Consider the following 23,739-nt stretch of genomic DNA (forward strand, 5'->3'; position numbering starts at 1 on the left):
GCCTATGGATGTTTAATTGCTCTACTGAATTGCTTTTGTACCTTTGTCAAAAACCAATTGGGTGTATTTGCATGGCTCTATTCCTGGGTTCTCAATTCTGTTCCATTGATCTATGTGTCTATTCCTATTCTGCTGGTACACTGTCATGATTATTGTAGGTATATGGTAGGACTTAGTACCGGGTAGACTTCCTGCACTGTTGGTGGGAATGTAAATTGATACAACCACTATGGAAAACTTTATGGAGGTTCCTTAAAAAACTAAAAATAGAACTACCATATGACCCAGCAATCCCACTACTGGGCATATACCCTGAGAAAACCATAATTCAGAAAGAGTCATGTACCACAATGTTCATTGCAGCACTATTTACAATAGCCAGGACATGGAAGCAACCTAAATGTCCATTGACAGATGAATGGCTAAAGAAGATGTGGCACATATATACAATGGAATATTACTCAGCCATAAAAAGAAATGAAACTGAGTTATTTTTAGTGAGGTGGATGGATCTAGAGTCTGTCATACAGAGTGAAGTAAGTCAGAAAGAGAAAAACAAATACCTTATGCTAACACATACATATGGAATTTAAAAAAAGAAATGGTACTGATGAACCTAGTGGGAGGGCAGGAATAAAGACGTAGACATAGAGAATGGACTTGAGGACATGGGGCGGGTGGGGAAGGGGGAAGCTGGGGCAAAGTGAGAGTAGCATCGACATATATACACTACCAAATGTAAAATAGTTAGCTAGTGGGAAGCAGCAGCATAGCACAGGGAGATCAGCTTGGTGCTTTGCTACTACCTAGAGGGGTGGGATAGGGAGGGTGGGAGGGAGGCTCAAGAGGGAGGGGATATGGGGATATATGTATGCAGATGGCTGATTCACTTTGTTGTACAACAGAAAACAACACAGTACTGTGTAGCAATTATACTCCAATAAAGATCTATTTAAAAAAAAATCGGGTAGAGTGATTCTTATTTTTCATTTTCAAAAGTGTTTTAAATATTCTAGATCTTTTGCCTTTCCATAAAATTTTAAAAGAATATTGTCTGTATATACAAAAAAAATCTTTCTGGGCACAAATACTTTTAGAAAATCAAGTGTGTGAGACAACAAGGAAAACCAAGCTTATGGACCATTGAAAATTAATAAACGATTAAATGACGTTTAAGAATTATTCCAGCCTGAGAACATACTTTTACAAAGTCTATAATCTAAACTGACCTATTAAAACCTGCTTTTTTGTCTATTTTTCTTCTTTAATAATAATATGTTAATTGAATTTTTATGAATCCATATTAAATATATTTGCAAGAAGAGGTTAAAGAAGATTAAATGCTAAAATTTCAAATCAAAGTGTGATGACATTATAAAAACAGATGTAGACTTTGAAGAAAAGTAAATAAAAGCACAAGTAGTAAAATAAAAAAGTTAAAATCGAAAATCTCTCTTGGGTAACACAAGACTTATAAGACATTTACAGGCTCTGTTATACCACATAACAGGGGCAAATAAACATTTATAATGATAGCAAGTATAAGTCAAAGGTTTTTGTTACTTTTATAGGAAGGTTTAAGTCACATACATAAAATTTCAATGGTCCATTTTTTATAATATTCATTGTATTAATATCATCTAGGTTTCTTATTTTCTAAATCTTTATTCATACATTAAAAGACTTTTAGAAATTGGATACAGGGTAGGATGAGAAAAACTGTAACTTCCTTGGTCTTTATCCTTGGCTTGGCAACTTAGAATATAATGCCCCTTTCTTATCTTTACACTGAGAATATACAAGAGACAAGTTGCATAACACAAGATCCAGAGTATTAGAATAGAGAGACTTAATATATTTTGCCTGAAACAAGGAAGCCTCAGAAAGAGAGAGGAACATGCACTCTGATTATAAAATTATCTTCAAGGAACAAAATGTAATGGAGGAAGAAAATTATTCTAAATCTCCATGTAGACAAGGAAATGGCCTGAAGATAAGAAAGATAACATTTGAAGTAGATATTAATAAAGAAAAGTTCTTATACATCAGAAATTCTGAACACTTAGATGGCTGTACTCAAGAAGAGTACACCAGAGACATTCATGCACTTAGACCCAGCTGGGGACAAGAGAGTGGGGATATTAATAACCCTTATTACTGGAGAATATTTCAATAATGTTCTCTCCAGGAAATACATATGGTGTCATTAGGGAATGAGAACTGAAAGAAACAGTTTTCCAACAGCCTTCTATATCTGAGGAGAAAATTTATAGGTTAAGGTAAAGCTCCTAGCAGTGTTTAATCAGGACAAGATTGGAGACAGAAAGTGATCTTTTCTTTTTCTCTTTTCCTCAAGCTCACATTGCCAGAAGTGTCCATAAAGAAGCATTACTCCAGTTAAGTGGTGTGTATTAGAAATATTAAGTGATAAGACTCTAAGTATTTGTTTTCATTATATTGAATATCTGTGTGTGTTTGTGTGTGTGTGTATGTTTTTGGCTTTGTTTTTTCATTTTTTGTTTTGTTTTTACTTTGAATTTTGTGAGAAAGAAAAAAATAGAGACTGGAATAAAAGTTAAAACTTGCTATATCATGTTTATTGTAAAGTTCATGTTTATTATCAAGGGCAAGGAAGGACATAATCATTTATCTTCCTGAATATGTTTAATAATGTTATTATGTTAAACTAGCATAACTAGGCTCTTAAATCTAAATTATCTATACATGAGCAGTTCTGAGTTTAAAAATATACTCAAAAGATATATGTTATTCTGACTTCTAAAAAAAATCTATATCCTATAAATAAAACTCTATATTTACAGGAGATGCAATGTAGAGATCTCTTTAAAAAAAAGAAGAAAGAAAAAAGCAGCCACTGCCTTGTACTTGTACTTGTGCAATATTAAGAAACATTGATATTTAGAACCAACTTCCAGATGGCTCAATAAGAGGAGCCCTTCCCCATATAATGGTCACCTAAAAAACCACAGAAACAGTGTGCTTTTGGAGAAGAGAGTATCTGCCTGTAGCCCTGGCCACTTGTCGCAAATATGGCTCATGCCACATGTGAGATGGCCTAGTAGCATGGGAAGCATGGAACTGAGAAAGGTGAGGTCACTAAGTAGACAAAGCAAAGCTCATTTAGAACTCTAGATGAGAACAACTGCCTGCATACCATTCATCCTTTATGATGCCAAAGTTATTGATCACACATTTGGCACCTAGACAATTGTCAAATCAATGGCCATTCATTGCTTCATTCAGCACATTTGTGTCTTAGTCTGACATAACAAAATACCATAGTCTGGGTGGCTCCAGCAACAGAAAATATTTCTCACAGTTGTAGAAGCTGGGCTGTCTACGATCAGGGTGTCAGCATGGCCGGGTCTGGTGAAAGCTTTCTCTCTGGCTTGCAGAAGGCTACCTGTTTGCCATGCAAGAGCAAGCTCAGTGGTGTCTCTTCTTAATTCTATCATAGGGCGCCCCACCCTCATAACCTCATCTAAACCTAATTGTCTCCCAAAGGCTCCGTCTCCAAATAACATCATATTGGAAGTTAGGGCTTCAACTTATGGATTTGAAGGGGACACATTATGTGAGGGGAGTCCATAGCAATACGTACTGATTATCTGTTATGTGGAGGCTCTGGGCACACTTATCCTATCTCCTTCACACCACGGATTTGGGAAACAGAGGACTTTAGGACTGAAATAAATTACTTAGGCTACCAGCAAAATACTAGAAATTAAAGATTAGTATTGACTTAGGAGTTTCTTTTAGCAAAACACTATTTTCCAAGAACACATGCTATTTTGCTTACAAACCAGGAAATTCAGAACTCATTGTCAAAACTTGTGTTTTATTTTGTTTTATGGTACTTTGATTCTTTGGATTTACCTTTCTTTTTCTCTTTGTTTTGGACAACTAATGGACATAATTTTATACTTTTGGGGGTTATAGACTATATCACCTCATTTTAGATGGGTTTACTGTTCAGAGACTTTGACATATTTCACATACTCAGTTGGAAAATTAGCATCATCTTGGGGAATAAAAGAATTACCTGAAATTAAATGTGGTTTCATTTAAAATTGGCCTCTAAGGGATTCTTATGTTAATTATGTTGATGTTCTATTCATAACAATAGAAGACTATTGAACCAAGGAAAGCTTTCAGGCAAGGACCCCTGCTGCAGAAAAAGTGCAGCTTCCTGTTTATCTTTAAACAGCAAAAGTGAAACTTAATCTGTTATAAATTTGCAAATGTGTTCTGAACAGGGTGAAGGTCATATACAGCTACATTTAAATCACAAGAATACAAGTACCCCCTAAGGCATTTTCATTGAAGGTGAAAAGCAAGAGTCTAAACCTAAACATTTATTGAGCACTCACTCTGTGCTACCTGTTACCCAAGGCACAGTGGGAGATGCAATGGTGAGGAAGCTTGGGCTCCTCTATTCTAGGGCTCATGGTTCTACAAAAATGAGTCTCTTAACAGGTAAATTATGATCAAGTATATTAGAGGTATAAAGAGTATGCTTTGCATGTATAGTCTGATGAAGAAAAAGGTAAGATTGCTAAACTTCATGAGGGCCCAAATCATGGCCATTGTCAACAAATGTGCAATGTTTAAGGCACTGAAATCAATGGTGGGATGAAAGAGGTCTTTGCACATGTGGTTTTCTATACTTGAATCATTTTTCTCCCATTCAAATTTTCTCTAGTTCTTTCTTCTATAACCCTCACCCAAATTTCACCTAATTCCAACTGATCTTCAGAGCTCAGCTGAGCCTCTGATTTCTCTAGGAAGCCTCCACTGAGGTCTGGGCCTGGGTTAGGCTGACTGACATTCCCAGTACAAACTGTGCTTGGCCTATCAGGTGACTTATGACATTACACTGTAATTGGCTGGCTCTTTGTTTATCCACACACGTAGAGCAATGCCAAGCACATGAAAGGTCAATGAACAGACGAATGTTCTGATTCTTCATGATTCTTGATTACAAATGGAAAAGTGGTTGATACCTCTTAGTTCAATGGAATGGTTGAGTAATTGTTTCTTCAAGTTTGGCTTCTGCCCTTTTATTATTTATTGAGACCCTTAAAGCCTCGTACTGAGAGTCAAGAGACCTGGGATCTGTTCTCAGGCCTGCCCGACAGGATGCGTGATCATTTGCCTCATCTGAATCTGTGCTGTCTCATCACCAAATGGAGGTTTTTAAGACTAGCTTGTGGCCTTTAGCCAGAAGTACACATCAGAATCAACTGTGAAACTTAAAAATGTATGAGCTATTCATGCTACTGTCCTGACTCTAGAGATTTGGATTCAGCAGAGAATGAGCTACCTGAAAGCTCAGGCTCCTCTCTCTTCCCTCTGTACCACCTTGGTCCAAGGCCCATCACCTCACACTCTGACTGTGCCCCTGACCAACACCCTGGTCTCTTGGCCTAACAGCCTCCATCCTTTCTTCCTTCCAGACTATCGATGTCCCTCTGAACAGTTTCCTCAGAATCTAGCTTTATGAGGTGGTGATCTGACCCAGGAACCATAAGTGGCTTCCTACAGCCCATAGAAACACTTCAATCAGAATTTTGCCCCCCTTTCCGGGTCTACCTCCCCTTGTCCACTGAGAGCTTTGCATACCAACAAGGTGGTCTTCTTTCTCTCTGTAAACAATTGTTATCCTTGCCCCTATGCCATGATCCCACCGTTAAGCCTGTGTTTCACTTCTTTCCGCCTCTATTCCACCCCCATGAAGTTTTCCTGGAATACTCCAGTCCACATTGCTCTCTCTTTCTTGGAAATCCTATAAAACATATTGCTCATGCCACTCATATTATTAAATGATAGTCTGAGATGAATCAGTAGTTTAATATGATCTATTCTTTACTCTCAATTATTAATCTTTTAAAAGGTTGGAATTACAACTTCTTTACACAACTTAATATCTCTCATAGTATCCAAAACATGAAACTCAGTAAACGCTTTTGAATTGAATGATTACAGTGGCTTCAGACTCTCAAGATACGAGGTGGTGACGTTCATGTGTTCCTTCATTCATTCGGGCTCTAGGAGATAGCAGAAAACAAGAGATAGTTTCTGCCTTAAAGGGGTTTCCAGATTAGTTTAAAATAGAAAAAAAAAAGTAATATGTAAGTTGTTGTGAAGGAAACAAAAGTAGGATAAGAAGATAGAGGATACATTTATGTGAAGGGTTGGAGTGTTCAGGGTGGTTAGGAAAGCCACTTTGGTTAGGTGACATTTGAGCATAGACTCTAATGAGGGAGAGGCCGTGTGGGTGTCTGGAAGAAAAGCACTCCAGGCTTCTGGAACAGTAGGCGCAAAGGCCCTGAGGCAAGGATATGCCTGATATGTTCACATAGCAGCAAAGGGGCTGGTGTGGCTAGAATGGAATCAATGGGGGGCGGGAGGGGGTGGTGAGCGGAAGGAGATAATGCCAAAGAGGTAACCGAGCCAGATCATGCTGGGCTCTTGAACAGCAAGGCTTCTGAATTTTATTTTGAGATGGAAAACTTCAGGAAGGTTTTTGGCAGGGTAGTGCTAGGATCTAGTCTATGATTAAAAGGATCACTCTGGCTCTGCTATGAAAAACAGATCTCCAGGCTGGAGGCAGGAGGTCAGTGAGAAGCCTGTTGCATAATCCAGGCAAGAAGCGGAAGTGCATCAGAACAGGATGGTAGCATGGTAAGTACTGGAATAATGTCAAAGGTTGACAATATTTGCTGATGGGTTGGATGAGGCGTAGGAGAAGAAGAGAGAACTCCAAGAACTTATGGCCTGAACAACTGGAAGAATTGGGGGAAACTGTGGGAAGAGCATATTGGGGTGTCTGGGGGAGATCAAGGGTTATATTCCAGCCATGTGAAATCTATGATCCCTGGTATTGATACAAGCGCAGAGGTTGAGTGGGTGGTTGGATCTAAGAGTCTGGAGTTCAGGGGAGAGGTTAGAGTCTTCTTTACTGGAGACAGTGGGGAGTTAGGAGGAAAGTTTGGAGTTTGAAAAGTGTGGGAAGATAAAGCTTATTTTAAACCATGTTTTTTCTTGCTTTAAGGACTTTGTGCTGCTCTTCTCAGGCTTCCCCTCTCCCCCTTCCCCAGTCTCCCCTGCCGGCCCCCAGCCCTGGCTGCTCCTCTTCATCATTTCAGTCCTCAGAAAGGCTGCCCTGACCATGCCATCTAAGTGCCCTCCACTTGAACCCAGGCCTTTTTTACATGTCATTTATTACACTGATCACCATCTGAAATTATAAGTTTGTTTTTTAGCCTTTAAGACCTGTGTCCCTCCACAAGAAAGTGAGCTCAGTGACAGCAGGCCCAGTGCTAGGATGGTGCCTCTCATATAGTAGGCACTCCTTAAGCATTGGATAAATGCATGAGTGAATGGATGAGGGAAAGATCATATTTTGCCTTTGAAACACAATTGGAATCCAAAGGAAAATGAACAGTATTTGGACAGGGATGGAGAAATGTCCCTGAGAAACTGACCCATTCTTTAAAAGAAATATCCCTTAGATAAGTTATTTTGCTGCCTTTCTTTTCATTTGGGATATAATCCATTGCAATACCTTTTTTCCTTTCATTTCAAGTACATCACTCTGATAAATCAAACCCTAGTTTGAGTCTACAATAGAATTATGTATTGCTTTTACCTTTGCTGAAGTCCCATGGCCTTGCAAAAGGTAACTACTTTCAGCAAAAATGTCAGTCTGATTTCAAAATACATTTTCTAGGCTAGTACAACCTTGCTATACAGTCCCATTTTCAGTTCAACGTCGTTTTATCACATGGAAACGAAGCCAACAGATTGTTTCAGTGAAAAAGCCTCTGCATTCAAAAATAAATTGAGTTTTTCTGGAAACTAAGTCTGTGTTAGACAAGCAGAACTTTCTTTCCTTCATCTCTCTTCCTGAACTTGAATCATTTAAACCTAAGGCCACTGAGAAGGAATGCGACGTAACTTCAATATATTTTTGCATAAAATGAAGTGTGTTTTTGGACAACTTAGGCAGCCAGGAAGGGTAATTGTAAATAGGATTAGCTCTGTCACAGCTCTGAGTCAACATGCATAGATGCCTCTGTCTTTGGAAGTTTATTTTTACGTAGGGAAGGTAGATGTGGTAGGAAACTGTGGAATAATCCTTGCCACTAGCTGAAATCTTCAATGGAGGGTTTCAAGAGAAAGGCTAAGAGAGATCAGAAGAAAGTCAACTTTCTGTGAGCAGTACCCAACTTATGGCCAGCTTGTGTTTCAAAGGTCAACTTATAAGTTTCCTATGTGACCAGTGGTTCTCAACTTGGGTGAGATTGTCCCCCAGGGAACATTTGGCAAGGTCTGAGGACATTTGTGATTGTCCACAACTGGAAGGTGGGAGGCGCTAATGTTAATCTAGTGGGTAGAGACCAGGGGTGCTGCTAAATATCCTACCATGTACAAGACAGACCCCACAAGAAGGAATTATCAGTCCCCAAATATCAATAGTTGCTGGTTTGAGAAACCCTAGTTTAGACACTGGATTGCTTTTTCCCATAGGAGCAATGCTAAAAATGTTCCTACTCCAGAGGGCTATTTTGGCAAAGATGGCTATCTGTCCACCGGAACCTATTTTTATCATCCATGCTATGCTGCTATAACTGCATAAACTACATTTCCTAGCATCTCTTGCAGCTAGGAATACAGCTGGTTCTCACCAGAGAAATGAGAGCTGAGGTGATACATGTCATTTCTGGGCCCAGTCTCTCTTTCCCGTTCCACCAGCCAGTTATAAATCATGATGAATCCCTATAGCAGTAGCTCCCAGACTTTAGCTACATCAGAATTACCTGGAGGACCTGTTCAACCATAGATTGTTGGGCTCCACCCCCATAGTGTCTGATTTCAGTCGGTCTGTGGTGGGGCTTGAGGATTTGCATTTCTAACAAGTTTCCAGGTGTTGCTGATACTGCTGGCCCAGGGACCACACTTTTAGAACCCTTGACTTAGGGGATTATGATGCCACAAGATGGAAGGAGCCTGGTGATATCTGAATCACCACCTGGAGGAGCGGCATCTTTCCCCCACCCTCATGTTAATATCAACCCTACCTGTGACTTGAATGAGAGAGGATTTACTACTGTGGTTCAACAACTGAATTTTAGGAGTCTGTGTGTTCTAGCAGCTTAGCCTATCATAAGGCTCTCTACATCTACCTACCCTACATCTCTCTCCCTTACATGTCCCTGTAGAATCACAGAATATTTTCTTAACAGATGAGGGAATATGGGCTGGGAAGGATGGAGTAGCCAAGGTTACATAGTAAATGGTATGGCTCGTTATTCAATCTGTTTCATTCCCCCCATTGAATATATAACCCATAACAAAGATAAAAAATCACGATTATCTTAATAATTTGAATTTTTAGGAAAGATGCGAAGAAGAAAATTTTCTTCCCCTTTCCTAGGCAGACGATCAACCTGAGGCAACATTTTGAAAAAGATGTTTTGCCTTTGCTCTCCCTCCCCAATTCTTCCTGTGCCTTCTCTCTCTGTGTCTCTGTGTCTCTGTCTCTCTCTCCCCTTCCGTGCATTACTGCCTTCGTGCTGCCCTCCCCATCCCAGTCCCAGCCACCCTACTCTAAAATGATCGGTTTTTGACTCTCCAGTCAAAACCCCCATTTCCGCATGCAGCCAAAATGAGCTTCCTGCCAGGAAGAAAACAATTGGAAGGAAGAAATCTGCTGGGGAAGGGTAGCACACAATTCTCCTGAAGGGCGTGCTTTTTAAAATAGTTAACATGCATGCTTTCACGTTTACTTGTGGAATTTAAAACAGCTCCAGGAAGGTCTAGTGACATTTTTCAGGCACTGAGGGAAGTGGACGGTGAGTGGGACTGAGGATCCTGTAAAGGGAGGAAAAGGCTGTTATTCACAGGCAGGGCATCTCTGGTGTCTCCTTCTGCCCTCGAGTGCGACCACAGGTCTCTAAAAGTTCCTGGTGCTTTTGGAAGAGGGTCAGTGGGAGGCTGGGCAGTGCGGCTGGGACCCAGCCCTACTCACAGAGGTTTGGTCTGTCTGTGAAGGATTTGGTTGCCCAAACAGCACTGGAATGTCCCCAGTATATTACAGCAAGTGCCGAAAATTCCTAAATGATGTAATGGCCCTATGGAAATTTAGCACAAGGCATTTTTAAATGTAACTGCTTCTTGCTTATTTGCACATATAACTTACTAGAGTCAGTCCTATTGACTTCTTCTGAACTCTATCCACAGAACCTGAGGGCAGAATTAGAGGGATTTATGCATGGCACAGACAGACTTATTTTTTGAGCTTTGTTCGTGTGTATTGATGGTTTTCTAAGGTTATGTCTACCGAATGCCAAAAACAAGCAAGCAATTAGTCAGCAAATTCAGGAAGAAAATAGGGAAAAACAATGTGGTCCTTTTGTTTGCCTCAGTGGACAAGTTAGCTTGGTTAAAACTATCAGTCAGACATTTGTGATATCTGTGACACTCCTGAAAAACTGAAATGCACAGGGAAAGTTCCCAAATTAAATAAGATTATTTATTTTTCTGTATCTAAGGCCTTATCCTTGAAACACAGGGAGAGGTGACAAGTGTTCTGGGTTGTCCCCTTTCATTACTCAGTGTCTCTCAGGGGCTAGAGTGTTCTTATTGGCTACTCTCTCTATATAGTGCAGTTGGGTAATCTACAAGGCCTTGTCACTTTTTCACACTCAATAAATGTCTAAAAGTAGATAGTGGCATTTTGTATGTGTCAACTTGCCCCAGAGGGGGCTACAATATATTTTCCTCACAAAAACTGGTATTTTGAGTTTCACTTTTGAGTTTACAACGTTTCACGTCTTAGTGCCAGGAGTAGGTCACTGCTGCAACTAAAAGTAGAGTATCAGCAATTGTCCTTGAATGAAGGGGAGGGGAGTGGAGCCTTGGATCTTGCCTTCCACAGGTATGTCACTGGCACTTAGCACTGGCCTCAGACTAGGTCCTCAGCAGTGATCTGACGGTCAAACCTTATTTAGAATAAAAACCTTAATCTCTGATAGGAGGTTTTTCCGAGAGCAGTTGTGAGTTTATATGAATCATGTCTCTGTGAAGCACTAACGGCTATCCCCTCTCTGGTGGTTAAAGAAAGTGATGGAAACTCCCAATTGTCGAATGTGGCCTAAGTGGCGGTCCCTGTGCCAGGCATTTTATATACACTTTGTGCTCTGGTTTTCAGCACTGACCGTCTAAGGTAAGTACCATTTTACAGCCACGGGAGCTGAGGTTTAGAGAGAGTTAAGCACAGAGCGGCCCATGGCTGAGACTGCTTCAGAGCCTGAGCCCTCTGCATTTCACCAAAACAGTAGTTCCTATTTAGAAAATATGTGGGCTGCCCAATAGAATCTAACATGCCGCTTAAAAATGCAAGAGCTAATAACTTTTCCTGTAAATTTATTTTGGAAATAAGTGAAGAATATGCTATTTTGACCTAATCATAGGAGAACACTATGGGGCTGGCTGTGGCTCAGAGCTCGTTCTCAGATGTTCTGAATTTGTCATCATCACATAAACTTTTCTCAGCATTTGAAACCATGAGGACTTAATGGGATCTTCAGTTCATACGGACCTACCGTGCTTGTCTACTTTGTCACGGCAACACGGCACGTGGTTATTTGTTATTCAAGATGTCTTTTTTCTGACTGTTTGATACGCTGGTTAGAACATTTTCATGACTCATTTTCTGCATAAGCTGGTTAACCCTGCCCCATCTGAAGACCTCAGTAGACCTTCACCCGTCAGCCACCTGTTCACTAATGCCTGCCCCGCGCCACAGTGGGTGCCACGTGAGAGAGGTGGGGACTTTGTAGAAGTTCATCCTCTCTAACAGAGAAAATGTCCTCAGCCTATGTCCCATTAGCTGGTTAGTGACCTTGTACTGGTAAGAAGAGAGAGTGGCCTAATTAATTGCACAAGATACGCCCAGAGCAGGAAGGAGATGTACCACCACGGGAGCGGGAGGGAACACTGGACTCTGGGAGAGGGGCTGTGAAGAGGAAGGCTTGGCAAGGAATGCTTGACAGCATGATGGCATCATCTGGGCTGTCGCTCTCTGGAAGGATGAACAAAGGAAGAGACAAGGAGAGAAGGAGTCCTGTCAGGAATTCCCTGGCGGTCCAGTGGTTAGGACCTGGCGCTTTCACTGCCAAGCCCGGGTTCGATCCTTGGTCGGGGAAGTAAGATCCCCGCAAGCCAAAAAAAGAAATAGTCCTGTTGCTTAGAAGACTCAGACTCTCAGACAACACTTGTATATACATTTAAAGAAATCTTTTTCCTGAGCTGAAGTCAAGCCTGATTCTTGATTCAAATCATTTGGCTTGGGCTTCCCTGGTGGCGCAGTGGTTGAGAATCTGCCTGCCAATGCAGGGGACACGGGTTTGAGCCCTGGTCTGGGAAGATCCCACGTGCCGCGGAGCAACTAGGCCCATGAGCCACAATTACTGAGCCTGGGCGTCTGGGGCCTGTGCTCCGCAACAAGAGAGGCCACGATAGTGAGAGACCCGCGCACCGTGATGAAGAGTGGCCCCCACTTGCCGCAACTAGAGAAAGCCCTCGCACAGAAACGAAGACCCAACACAGCCATAAATAAATATAAATAAATAAATAAGTAATTTTAAAAAAAGTAAATGGTAGCAGAATTCTTTAAAACAAAACAAAACAAAACAAAAATCATTTGGCTCATATAAAAGTCCCAGGGTTTTTAATGAGATCTTAGGTCTTTAACTGGAAATCATAAACATCCATCCAACACAAAGCAAGCAAAGATTTGAAAAATAGTTTCATATCCGAATGCTACTGTTGAGGAAGTGTTAACAATGTTTACTGTTACGAATGCTCAGGGAAGGGTTTTTTAGCCTGAAGTGAGTAGGTGAAAAATATTTTCTTTTATTTCAAAAACGAAAGTCTTTATTTGTTGATCTCTTTCCTTAAATTTATTGTTGCTTATCTCCCACCTGGGCAAACATGGTCTGAGAGCTGCCTTTGGGGTCAATTCTGGATTCAGAAGTTTCCAGGCTGATAGAACAGGAATGGATAGTCCTTAAGTGAAATTTTAGTGAAATGTACACTTTTAGTTGCATAGACATTGTTGTAGGTTGTTCATTTGCCTATTCATCCGTCAATTATTTGTGGAAGGTTCAAGTAGTGGGCTGGGTGCTGAGGTACAGAGTGAATGAAACAGATAAGTATTTGGCCTCACAAAGCTCCCTGTCTAGAGGGGCACACAGGCAGGCAAACCAAAAATCATGGTAGCATGTGATGGGTACTAGGAGAGGAGAAGTATTGGGTGTTATGGAAACAGAGGAGAGGGACATCAACCCAGACTTGAGTTACAAGGTTTCCTACAGGAAGTGATGTCTAAGCCAAGATCTGAAGGATAAAAGGTATTAGCTGAGTAAAAGAGTGAGGGTGGGGGGTGGTGTGTGGAAAGGGGTCCGGGCAGATGGAGAGCCTGAGTGAGCAGGGAAAGAGTTCCACGTATTCGAGGAACTGGAGGGGATTCTGTAACTGGGTAAACATTGCTGTGCTGATCAGACAGCAAGGGGGAGAACAAGAAGTAAGACTGGTACCCAAGAGGGTCCAAAGCAGAACAGAATAAGGTGGGAGGGATGGACTGAAGAGAGAGCTTCCGAACAGAAACCACGAATCGTGATTATGTTCTGGGATGTGCTTCTCAAACTTTCACGTGCATGCAAATTGCCTGGGGATTTTGTTAGAAAGCAGCTTCGGATTCAGCATTTCTAAAGAGACCCCAAGTGATGTCGTAGCTGCTGGCCCCTGGACCACACTTTTGGGTCTGAAGGATCAACAAAGCATGGATGTGTCCCTTTTACATGGTGGCTGGTAGCTATTGTGGGACAGTCCTGGTGGGTTAATAGCGTTCCATTAATTTGGGTGGTCATAGACACAGAGTCCTGTTCCTAGGCGCTGCTGAAAAAATAACCTTGACTCTTCACTTTCATGAATTCCACTTATGTTTTCTTCCTGGGTATAACTGATCAATCAACTGGGAAGGCCACTTCTTGGTCAAAGTCTCAGACTGGCTCTGACAATGGCCTGATTGGTGGCTCACCAAAAAGACACTGAGAAAGGTCGTCACCTACACCTGGGCAGTGGTCCTTCAGCTGTCCTTCTGTAGAACACTGAGGTTCTACACAGTATTTCCCAGAACTTGAATAGTAATGGCAGTCTTTTTACCATTAGGGGGGAAAAAACTGAATGCTAATGGGAAAATTTTCTTAAAGTTTTACTTCCAGGCCTTTCTCTCAGTTCTTTGGTGCCAGCGGCTATCTGAATGCTAATGAGTGCTGGGGACAATCAAATGAGCAACAAGCAACATAGCAGCAAAGCCTGGCCACGCTTGGTGCTGTCGTCTTTATGGCTATGTAGACTCATGGATGAGGTTTTATATTATATCCATACACTGAGGTCACATTTCCCTGGTTAAAAACCCTTCCCAGTTTATGCAATAGGACACATCAGGGTTGCAATGTCTCTTCAAAGTGCAACAGAAATGGACAAATTGGAGAATTATGTCCTGTGACACACCGTTGGGCCCCTTGAACCTGCCCGGGTGCTTCAGGGCCTCCGTTCCATCCGGATCAGCACAGCAGCTCTGCACGGAGCCTCTGAAGCCCAGTGGGTTAAAGTCCCCAGCCACGGTGGTGGTTTCAGGAAGGCTGCAGGGGCTCAATTGGGCTTGGTCTTTCCCCTCCTTCAAGCAACTCCCGGCTCTTATTTAGTTTTAAATTAAATCAAAATTGCAGCACATGGATTTGAATTAAAACAAGAGGCCCGGTCTTTGTAATATGCACCACATCAATAGGAAAGGTAATTTGTGCAAAGCACATCCCCTCCTTTAATTTAAACCGCAGAGCTCTGCTTCTCTGGTTTCAAGGGAGCTGAGCGCTGGGCAGGGCAGCTCACGCCAGGCACTAACTAGGGCTGTGCTGAGAGGGACAGGAATAGTTTCAGGGGAGCTTAGCGGTCCTCTTAAGCCCTTTGTGCTGGGTGTCACATGATACAGCAGAGCAGTTATGCACTCCTGGCCTTGAATTTAAAGAAGGTCTGAAAATGTCTCAGGGTAAACTTCCCCAACTGACTCTTAACTGCAACCTAGCTACCAAAAACAGAATTTGCGTTATTAAAAGCTTCTCAAGGCAAATGAGGCAGAGAGACCACACTACTCCTGACCTTGAGACCTCATTTTAAGGTTCCAAGGTTTCATGTGTGTGGATTACTAGACTACACAAAACCAATCGGGTAGGGTCTGTGCTAGGTGAGAAATTCAATCTGGGTCCTGACAGTCACTTCGCTCAGTTTAACTGGCTCTAGAGGTCAAAGGTGGAGACCTTTGACCTCTAGAGCCAGTTAAAGTGAGCGAAGGGGGGGGTGGGAGGGCACAGTGTGGTGGAAGTGGCAGTAGGGTCATCTATGAACAATGTGAGCTTTGCTCAAAAACACTGCTGTACCCCAGCCATCTACACAGCTCCACGCCTTGCTTCAATGCTCACTGCCGGTAGTGTGTGCTCCCCACCAGGAGGTAAGTCATAAGCAGCTGGATCCCTCTGCAAACTGTCACCTCCAGGCGCATCCAGATTTGGAAACGGGTCTGATTCAGGTTTTGTGGGGCCTGAAACTTACACATTTTTGGATCCTCTTTAAGAAAAATGATACAAAAACACCTTTCACAAATTTTATATACCATCTGGACACACTGCTAGCGCCCATCCCAGGGTCTTGGAAGGTGGACACGGGAAGCTTAAAACTGAAGCTTCTTTAACTTTACAAGTAAATCCACTTCTGCTTGAAAAACATCACCAGTTCTCTACCTGCCCAGTGCAAAAAGGCATGCACAAGGTGAGGGTAAAGGTGATGGAAAAGGCTTTGTCAAATAGTAGGTGTAATTGACTAAGACAGAAGTTCTGGCTCTTATTTGATTGGTCTTTGAACCATCTGTGGTGCATGGGCTTAGTGAACCAAGCTTGACCCAAAGTCAAGTTCTCTCTCTTAGGCTGCAAGCCACCTTAAGGGCAGGGTTCTCGTTGCTGTCTTCATTCACCCAAATACCTACCAAAGAGAGCCTGTCAGGGAGTGTCTGCTGAATGAGTGGCTGGGTGACTGATTGAGGGTTTGTGTAAATAAATTCACGCTCCCATTTTAGATCGAGGGTCATTGTTGTTTACCTTCTCCAGAGGACTCTTTGAAAAATGTTTTAAGCTATGTAAAGAAAGGCTCCATCTAAATTTATTAGTGAGGCATGGACAACTAGTTTCCACCAGAGAGCTTCTAAACTTATCCTTCTTACTGGATGACCAAAACCACTCTAGACATGATCAATAACATTAAACTACATTATAATGCAAATATTCTTCAAGGGGTTTGGCTGTTTCTTCTGGTTTCAGCAGCTGTGGTGCCCACACACCCAGAAAAGGCTAGATAGTGTGTTATTTGATCTGCTTTTTCACTTCCTCCTCAGGCTTACATTATCTTACGTTGACCTTTTAAATTCTTTACTTCCTGGCAAATATATTTAAAACTTTAGGTCCTGAGTGAGGTACGGCATATCAGAATTCATGCAGAAAATCAAAGCCCGGTCTGAACCATTCTCTTTTGAAGAAAAGTACTGCTCTGCACATGGTGAACTCCTCTGATCCTTCCTACACTCTGAAGGGGGTCAGTGGGTGCAGTGTAGAACCTGAGCCTATGGCTGGGAGGGGTGTCACCCACGTGTGTGGTTTACTGTGAACAGGATCGGGGTCAGGTTTGCATGAGAGACATGTTGAGACATGCTGGAGTTGGCCTGGGCTAGGAAGGGCACGGTTTTGCTTTAACTTTTGTTCTCATGACCTTGAGGGTAAATCTGAAGTTGTGTCAAGACAGGTGAGAAGGCTCTAAGTTCAAAGTCAAGAGGCCTGGGTTCAAGTCTCAATTTCATCTCTTAATGAGTTGTCAGATCATGAGCAAGATACTCAAAAACTCTCCATGTCTTTCTCTCTCTCTTTCTTTTTTTTAATCTGCAGGAAGAGACCAAGAGTGCCTATCTTATCTTGCCCTGGCTATGAGTCTCAAAACATTACCCACAAAAGGCCTTAGAAAGGTATAAAGTGACTTTGGAGTTGAGCATCTATGATTCCATTACATAACCATGTAACATTACAATCTCCTCATTTTAAAGCTAAGAAGACTGTTTTTAGTGGAAAATCCAATGTTCTTAATGATAGGAACTAGCAGATGGATATTCCCTTGAATTAAACTATTAATGTCAATCCCATTAAAGTGATGGGGTTATTATTTTTCTTCTAGAGGATGAAGATGATCTAGAACAGGGCCAGATAGTAAATATTTTAGGTTTCGTGGGCCATACAATTACTGTTGCAACATTCACCTCTGCTCTTATAGCACAAAAGGCAGCCACAGACAATATGTAAACAGAGGGGTATAGCTGTGCTCCAACTTTATTTACAAAATTCCTGTGGGCTAGATTTGGTTCAAAGGCCATAGTTTGCTGACTCCCTGATTTAGAATATCATAAAGGTATCACCGAATTCTGGGCTTCCTCACATCCCCTGGTCATACACACCATACTGCTGGCCTCAGTTTTTAATGCAGCTCCAATCCAACAGCTAAGCAAACATAGAAGGTGCCAAATCCAGAAAACCACCAAGCCACGAGGTTATTTGGGCAGACACTTCACATCCCAAGATGGCTATCTAAACCTTGCATTTCTCTCACAATCTTCTTTGTAAAAAAACAGCATTGTTTAAAATATAATCTCCAAGTTTTAAAAATAAACCACCATTCTCCAGAGTAAAGCTACTGGTATTTTGATGGGAAAGAAGGAAAAGTGCTTCCCAGCTCCTAGAAATGCTTTGCAAAACTGCAACCCAGTGCCGACTTCTTATTTATGTGATCCAATTTGCCTTTTGCTTTCCCATAATAGGAGTCAATCATTACCAAAGTTCATCACTGCTCTAAGTCAAAGATCACCTATCGGTACGAATTATCCTCTGTATGACTCCCTCTCTCACCCCGCCGGCATGTCTGGGAATGTAGAGAAGCACTGTCAGAGGCCTACAGAAGGACATTTTTAAACTCTGGGTCTCCATGTGCCAGTACTTGATTAAATGACTCGTTCTCAGCCTGAGAGCTCCCACCCTTTACTGTGTGGAACAGGCTAGGAGGGAACTGAAGGTGAAACAAGCCTTTTATTCCTAGTACTACTTCTAAAAATGTGGATTTGGGACACTTAGTTGGGTTTGAGGTGAAGTCTCACAGACCTGGGTTTAGGGATGATTTCATCCTTGGCCAAGTTACTTGACCTCTTTGAGATCCTGAATCTCAGTTTTTCCATATACAAAATGGGTTAATATCTGCTTTACAGGATTGATATATAGTGAGTGGCAAAGAGCAGATATTCAATAAATGATAGTTTTTCTCACTCTTTCCATATCTCCCTGTATACCCCAAATTTTGTTTGCTCTATTCTGAAGCAGTTTTGTTTTACTCTCATGCATCTTCCAATGAACTACCTCTGAGTGTAATATAAGTGTACAAATACATAGAAGGTATGTAAGGGGAAAGGTCTCCAAACAAGAAAAGGCTGATGGTAGGAAGATTAATTGAACAGAGAGAAACAGAATCCCCAGAGTAGTTCAGGGTCAGCAAATTCATTTTGTTTATTTTCTTTGGGAAAAAAAGAGCCTCCAGGTATGGTTTGAGAGCAGAGATCCTGTCGATTTCATCCACCTGTGCCTAGAATGGCTCTTGGCATTTGGTGAGAGTGCAATTAGTACTTGTTTTCTCAACTAATAACTGATCATACTTAGATATGATTTGCTTTTGTATTAACCATAAGAAGTTCCTGGAGCTTGGCATTAGGGAAGGAGCAGGGGTTCTAAGGAGAAGGAGCTTTAACATTGAACAAAAATGGTACCATTTACACACTATTTACCTGCCAGTATGCAATTTATGAAATTATTAAATTATGCAAGTTCTCCCAAGTGAAAATTGATCTGAAATAAGTCAGGGGAAAGTCCAATGCCTACTCCAGGCCAGTTTCTGGTAGATACTGAACCTTGAGGCCATTCCAACAAGATTCCCTTTAATTTCATTTCCCTTCTGGAAAAAAGAAAAAATCCCATTGTTGTTCAGAACTTATGGATATCCACATGGTAGTATGTACAATGGGATAAAGAGCAGTTATGCTTCCCCAGAAGGACTCCAAGTATCCTCATGGTTTTCCAAGTACTGGGAAATTACGAGAGAAGACGTGCGATGACACACAATGTAGTTCACCTACCTGAAAACATCATCATGTGCTGAAAGTTCCAGGGGATCTTGTGTTTCCGGCCCAGATTCAGGAGGAAGGAGAGGGGATATATGTTGCATGCTCTGGCTACAAAAATTGCTAGCTGTGGATAAGCACGGGGAAACATTGAGGAAAATGTTGCTGCAATAAGGGTGAGAGTTCTTGAGCTTTAAATATTATGTCCTTAAGCGTCTCTATATTACGACCCAGAAAACAGGAATAAACATGTCTATACATGTATGTCCAACTTGCTTCCAAAATTCATTTTTCAATGTCAGTTCCTTTCCAGAAACAGTAGAGAACTCTGTCTTCTTTGAACATATACTCGGTTTAAAATTGTTAACCCAATACCATTTCAATCACTGTAAATTTTCTCATCATGTTTATGTGGCTGATAACTGACTCTACACTAAGTTTTGCTGCAAAATGTGAGGCAGGGACCGTTCCGAGGCTGTGGCGTCATCCTCTCAAGCAGCACTTTAGAAAGGATAAATGTGCTTCAGCTCACGACTATCATCTTACTTTCCATCAGTTTATACTCCTTAAACCTAGCAAGTTTCACTTAGTTTTTTTCTTTTAGTGGATTTAATTATGAGAGGAATTGCCTGTCTAAATGTATAATACAACTTCTGCTTTAAGAGGTGTTTCACTAAAATCCAAGCTTTCTAGGTTAAAAATCTATGAAAATATTTGTGGTAGTCATCTCTCCCCTTTTGACATCTTGGACTCCTTCCCTGATAGTCCGTCTATTCTAGTTTGTCCTCAAATGGGATGGAGTTATTTGGGAAGAGGGAGCTTCCTTCTAAGATCCAGGTTTTGGATGGAATTTGAAAATTCACTTGACTGCTCAATGAAAAGAGAACAAGAGGTAGGTGCAGGTGCTTAGTTGGACCCTGGCTTCCAGAAAGGAGTTGGCTCTCCTAGCTGTTACGATCATCTGCCTGTGATCCGAGGGGCCATCTGCCCATTTTCCAAGTGGGAACAAGGACAACAGCTGCTGACTGTCCTTGGGGACATCTGCAGTGGCTCAGTATCCTTTCTGATAGACATCCCTTCCTACTGGTAATGCTTATACCCCAGACCTAGAGCTAGAAAAGCCCCCTGCATTAAAACTGAAGTCTAGATTTTACCTGTCCTTTTACTTACAGGAAAGGGGCTATCTTATTAAAATAAACCTACATGTGCACAATGCTTAAGACATTGAAAGCACATCTATCATGTTAATTTCACTTGATCTTTACTCTATCTTTTTTTCAAAGTCCTCACTGGAAAAAAAGATTTTACCATCTTGCACTGAAAGTATTTCTGAAGTTCTAAATCCTGGCTGTCTTCTGATACATTCTAATGCAGATTAAATATAAAAAATGGATTGACATAATTTTTATGTAAATGATTCATAATGTGAGTTAAACATATTTTGAATGTTCAAAAAATGTCATTTTCTTTTAGTTTTTCCCCCTTACTTCCCTCAGTATTGTCCAAATTTTTTTTTTGTTTTGTTTTTAGTTTTATTTATTTTTGGCTGCATTGGATCTTCGTTGCTGCACACGGGCTTTCTCTAGTTGCGGTGAGCGGGGGCTACTCTTCGTTGCAGTGATTTTCCAAACTTTTTATCCTGAACCATAACATTTAATAAAGGCCCCAATTTCTTAGGATGCTTTCCCCCCCTAATTAGAATTACTTGTCTGCCTTGAATTTGAGCTTTGCAGTAAACCTGAGGAAATTACTTTAACAATTTAACAGAATAATCACTAAAGGTAAGTAGTTTGTTCTCTTTTCTCATCACCCATTGTTCTGTATTTCAAAGGATACAAAGGCTCCAAGGATGAAAAGAACATTAAAGATATGATTCTGGAACGTGAACAGCGCCAGGCCCATGTAACAGAAGATGACATTCTCAGCCAAGAAGTTCATAAATTCAAACAACTGAAAACAAAACAGAAAACAAAACCCATGAATTATGACTCAGCTTTGAGTCCATTTAATTTCCTGTGACTGTACTTGGTGACTGGATGGTCCTCCTGTATCTGGGAAAGCCATCCTTTGGCCTTTTGCTCAGCCTCTGGCGGGGTGCAGGGGCCCTGCCTATCCTGCCAGGTCAGCTGACTCTACCCTGGCTCTCTACCCAGTGACAGATGCTGCAGCCGCGTCAACATCCCACCCTCCTTTCCAACTGCAAGGCTGCCAGAGATGCCCCAGGGTGCAATTAACTGGTATGATCCTCCATGGAACAGTTCCTACTAGGATGAAAGAATAGTCCCTGTTACAGAAACTGAAACTGCATGATCTGCTTAACGTGTACCGTAGTGAATGATGCAAGCATTGTTTAGCCCCTTCTGCACATCACCCAGTAGATGCACTTGAGTTCCCAGACCCTGGGGAACTAAATTAAAAAAAAAAAAAAAAAAAACCTTTAGCTAAATTACGTTCCTCAGGCAGGCAGGAAGGGCAAACCTGGAAAACTTAGAAACCTGTAGTGAGGATGAATGTCGATTATATTTCAACATTAAGAATAATCAGTATATTTCAAACTTCAGACAATGAGACTCATTAAATTGACTGATGCAGGTATATCCATTAAATGTCTACAGTCTCTAGCTGGTAAAAAGAAAATGATTAATCCCAGGGATCAGTTAATTCAGCAAGAACACAATAGATCCATCAAATTCAGTCGGAGGGACACAGTAATAACATGTTATGCTGAGGGATGCTCCCAAGACTTATCCTTAGACCATTAACTAAACGATTTAAGTTGAACAAGAAAAACATTCTCCAACTTCCAGATGAGAAGCGAAAGGGAAAGGTGTCCAGGGGCTACAGCAAAGGCAGATTTAGAAGAGATTTTAGTTTATGTTCCAGACTCTTCATTTGGAAGTTCTGAAACTTCTTTCCCAGACCTACATAAATCACCATGTTAGGTAATCATCTCCGGAGACATTTCTCTTGATTTTTTGAGGACTCATTATTTTTTCATGTAATGTATTTACAGCCCCACAAATAATGCCCAATATCTGTTCACTGACAGCTGACAGAAAGAAAAGGAGAATCTTGTCAGACACATTATTTAAAACCAGTATTAGAAAGAATGGATTAAAAAAAAAAAACAACAGCTCTTTTGGTACAGGATGGTCTTTCTGCAGGGGTAGCGATCGTCAATTATCCTGAGTACTCACTTGACATTCTAGGCCAGCCCATCTAAACAAACACCGTCACTCAAATAACCACAGACAACTTGAAAATATGGGGGGAAATATAGGAGATGGGGGACACTTTTCTATCTCATTAGGCCTTTACTTTTTCAAAAAGTGAGATTTGGCTGCTGTCTTAATCTGCCATAACATGTCAGGCTGCTATAACAAAATACTATAGACTGGGTGCCTTGAACAACAGAAATTTACTTATCATAGCTCTGGGTCTGGGAAGTCCAAGATCCAGGTGCTGGCTGATTTGGTTCCGGTGAGGGTCCTCTTCCTGGTTTGCAAACAGCAGCCTACTTGCTGTATCCTTACATGGCAGAGAGAAAGAGAGATCTTCTCTCTTGTGTCTCTTTTTCTGAAGGCACTAATTCCATTCATGAGCACTTCACCCTCATGACCTAATTACCTCCCAAAGGCCCCACCTCCAAATGCCATCACACTGGGGATTAGGACTTCAACAAATGAATTTGAAGGGGGTTAGGGGGAGACACGCAGTCCAGAGCAGCTACCCAGTTTTTGACATTAATAATCACATATCAAGGTTAAATTCATAGGGCTTCTCCTTCTCCGGTCCCCATCCCAAGTGTATTTTACTCTAGAGGGGACATTTTGCTGACTAGGATCCATTCAGCCTCTTGTTAGTCGTCATACCCCAATTTGCCTCTGTGGTCCACGTCTTTCCCCACGCTCAGCCCAGCGTGTTTGGTTCAGAAATGTGTGTGATGAATTCAGCAATTATTAGCTGGAGTTAGAACGTCTGATTGTGAGACATTAAAAAAAAAAAGTAAGCTAAGGAAACAAAGGATATGTTTGTATACATATGAATCCATCGTGTATTAACATATACATATACACGTAACTTGCACTCCACTTTACAGACGTTTGACATTCCTATTAAATTTTGTTTTTTACCATGAACATGTTACTTTCATAGCTTAAAAAACTGAATTAAATTATAACAAAAATTTTAAAGTGGAATAAAATACTTCCCAAATGTTTCCCTTCTTTAGCCTTGCTCAAGCACCAACTCTTCATCTTTTTACTTTCAGGAAGTTATCAAGCATTTTTATCTATTTCTAATATTTTTCTTATTTTCTTTAAAAATTGTTCTTGAGTGCAGGAGAATACAAACAACAACCAAAAAAAGCATTTCTCTTTTTGTGGAACATCTTTTTC

The 23,739-nt window shown here is 41.2% G+C and overlaps 1 protein-coding gene across 21 annotated transcripts in view; it reads right to left on the reverse strand.

Moving 5' to 3' along the window:
• SLC9A9 (solute carrier family 9 member A9) overlaps positions 1-23,739 on the reverse strand; it is a 683,127-nt gene that overhangs the window by 192,946 nt on the left and 466,442 nt on the right. For all 21 annotated transcript variants that reach the window (XM_082461227.1, XM_082461222.1, XM_082461225.1 and 18 more), the window contains 2 exons: positions 21,179-21,292; positions 19,358-19,469 (listed from right to left, as the gene is read on the reverse strand). In XM_082461227.1, coding sequence (XP_082317353.1) covers positions 19,358-19,469; positions 21,179-21,292 — 226 coding nt within the window. The remainder of the gene's footprint in view (positions 1-19,357; positions 19,470-21,178; positions 21,293-23,739) is intronic.

The sequence above is a fragment of the Balaenoptera physalus genome, assembly GCF_965194825.1.
Source record: "Balaenoptera physalus genome assembly, chromosome: 4".
Taxonomy (NCBI): Eukaryota; Metazoa; Chordata; class Mammalia; order Artiodactyla; family Balaenopteridae; genus Balaenoptera; species Balaenoptera physalus.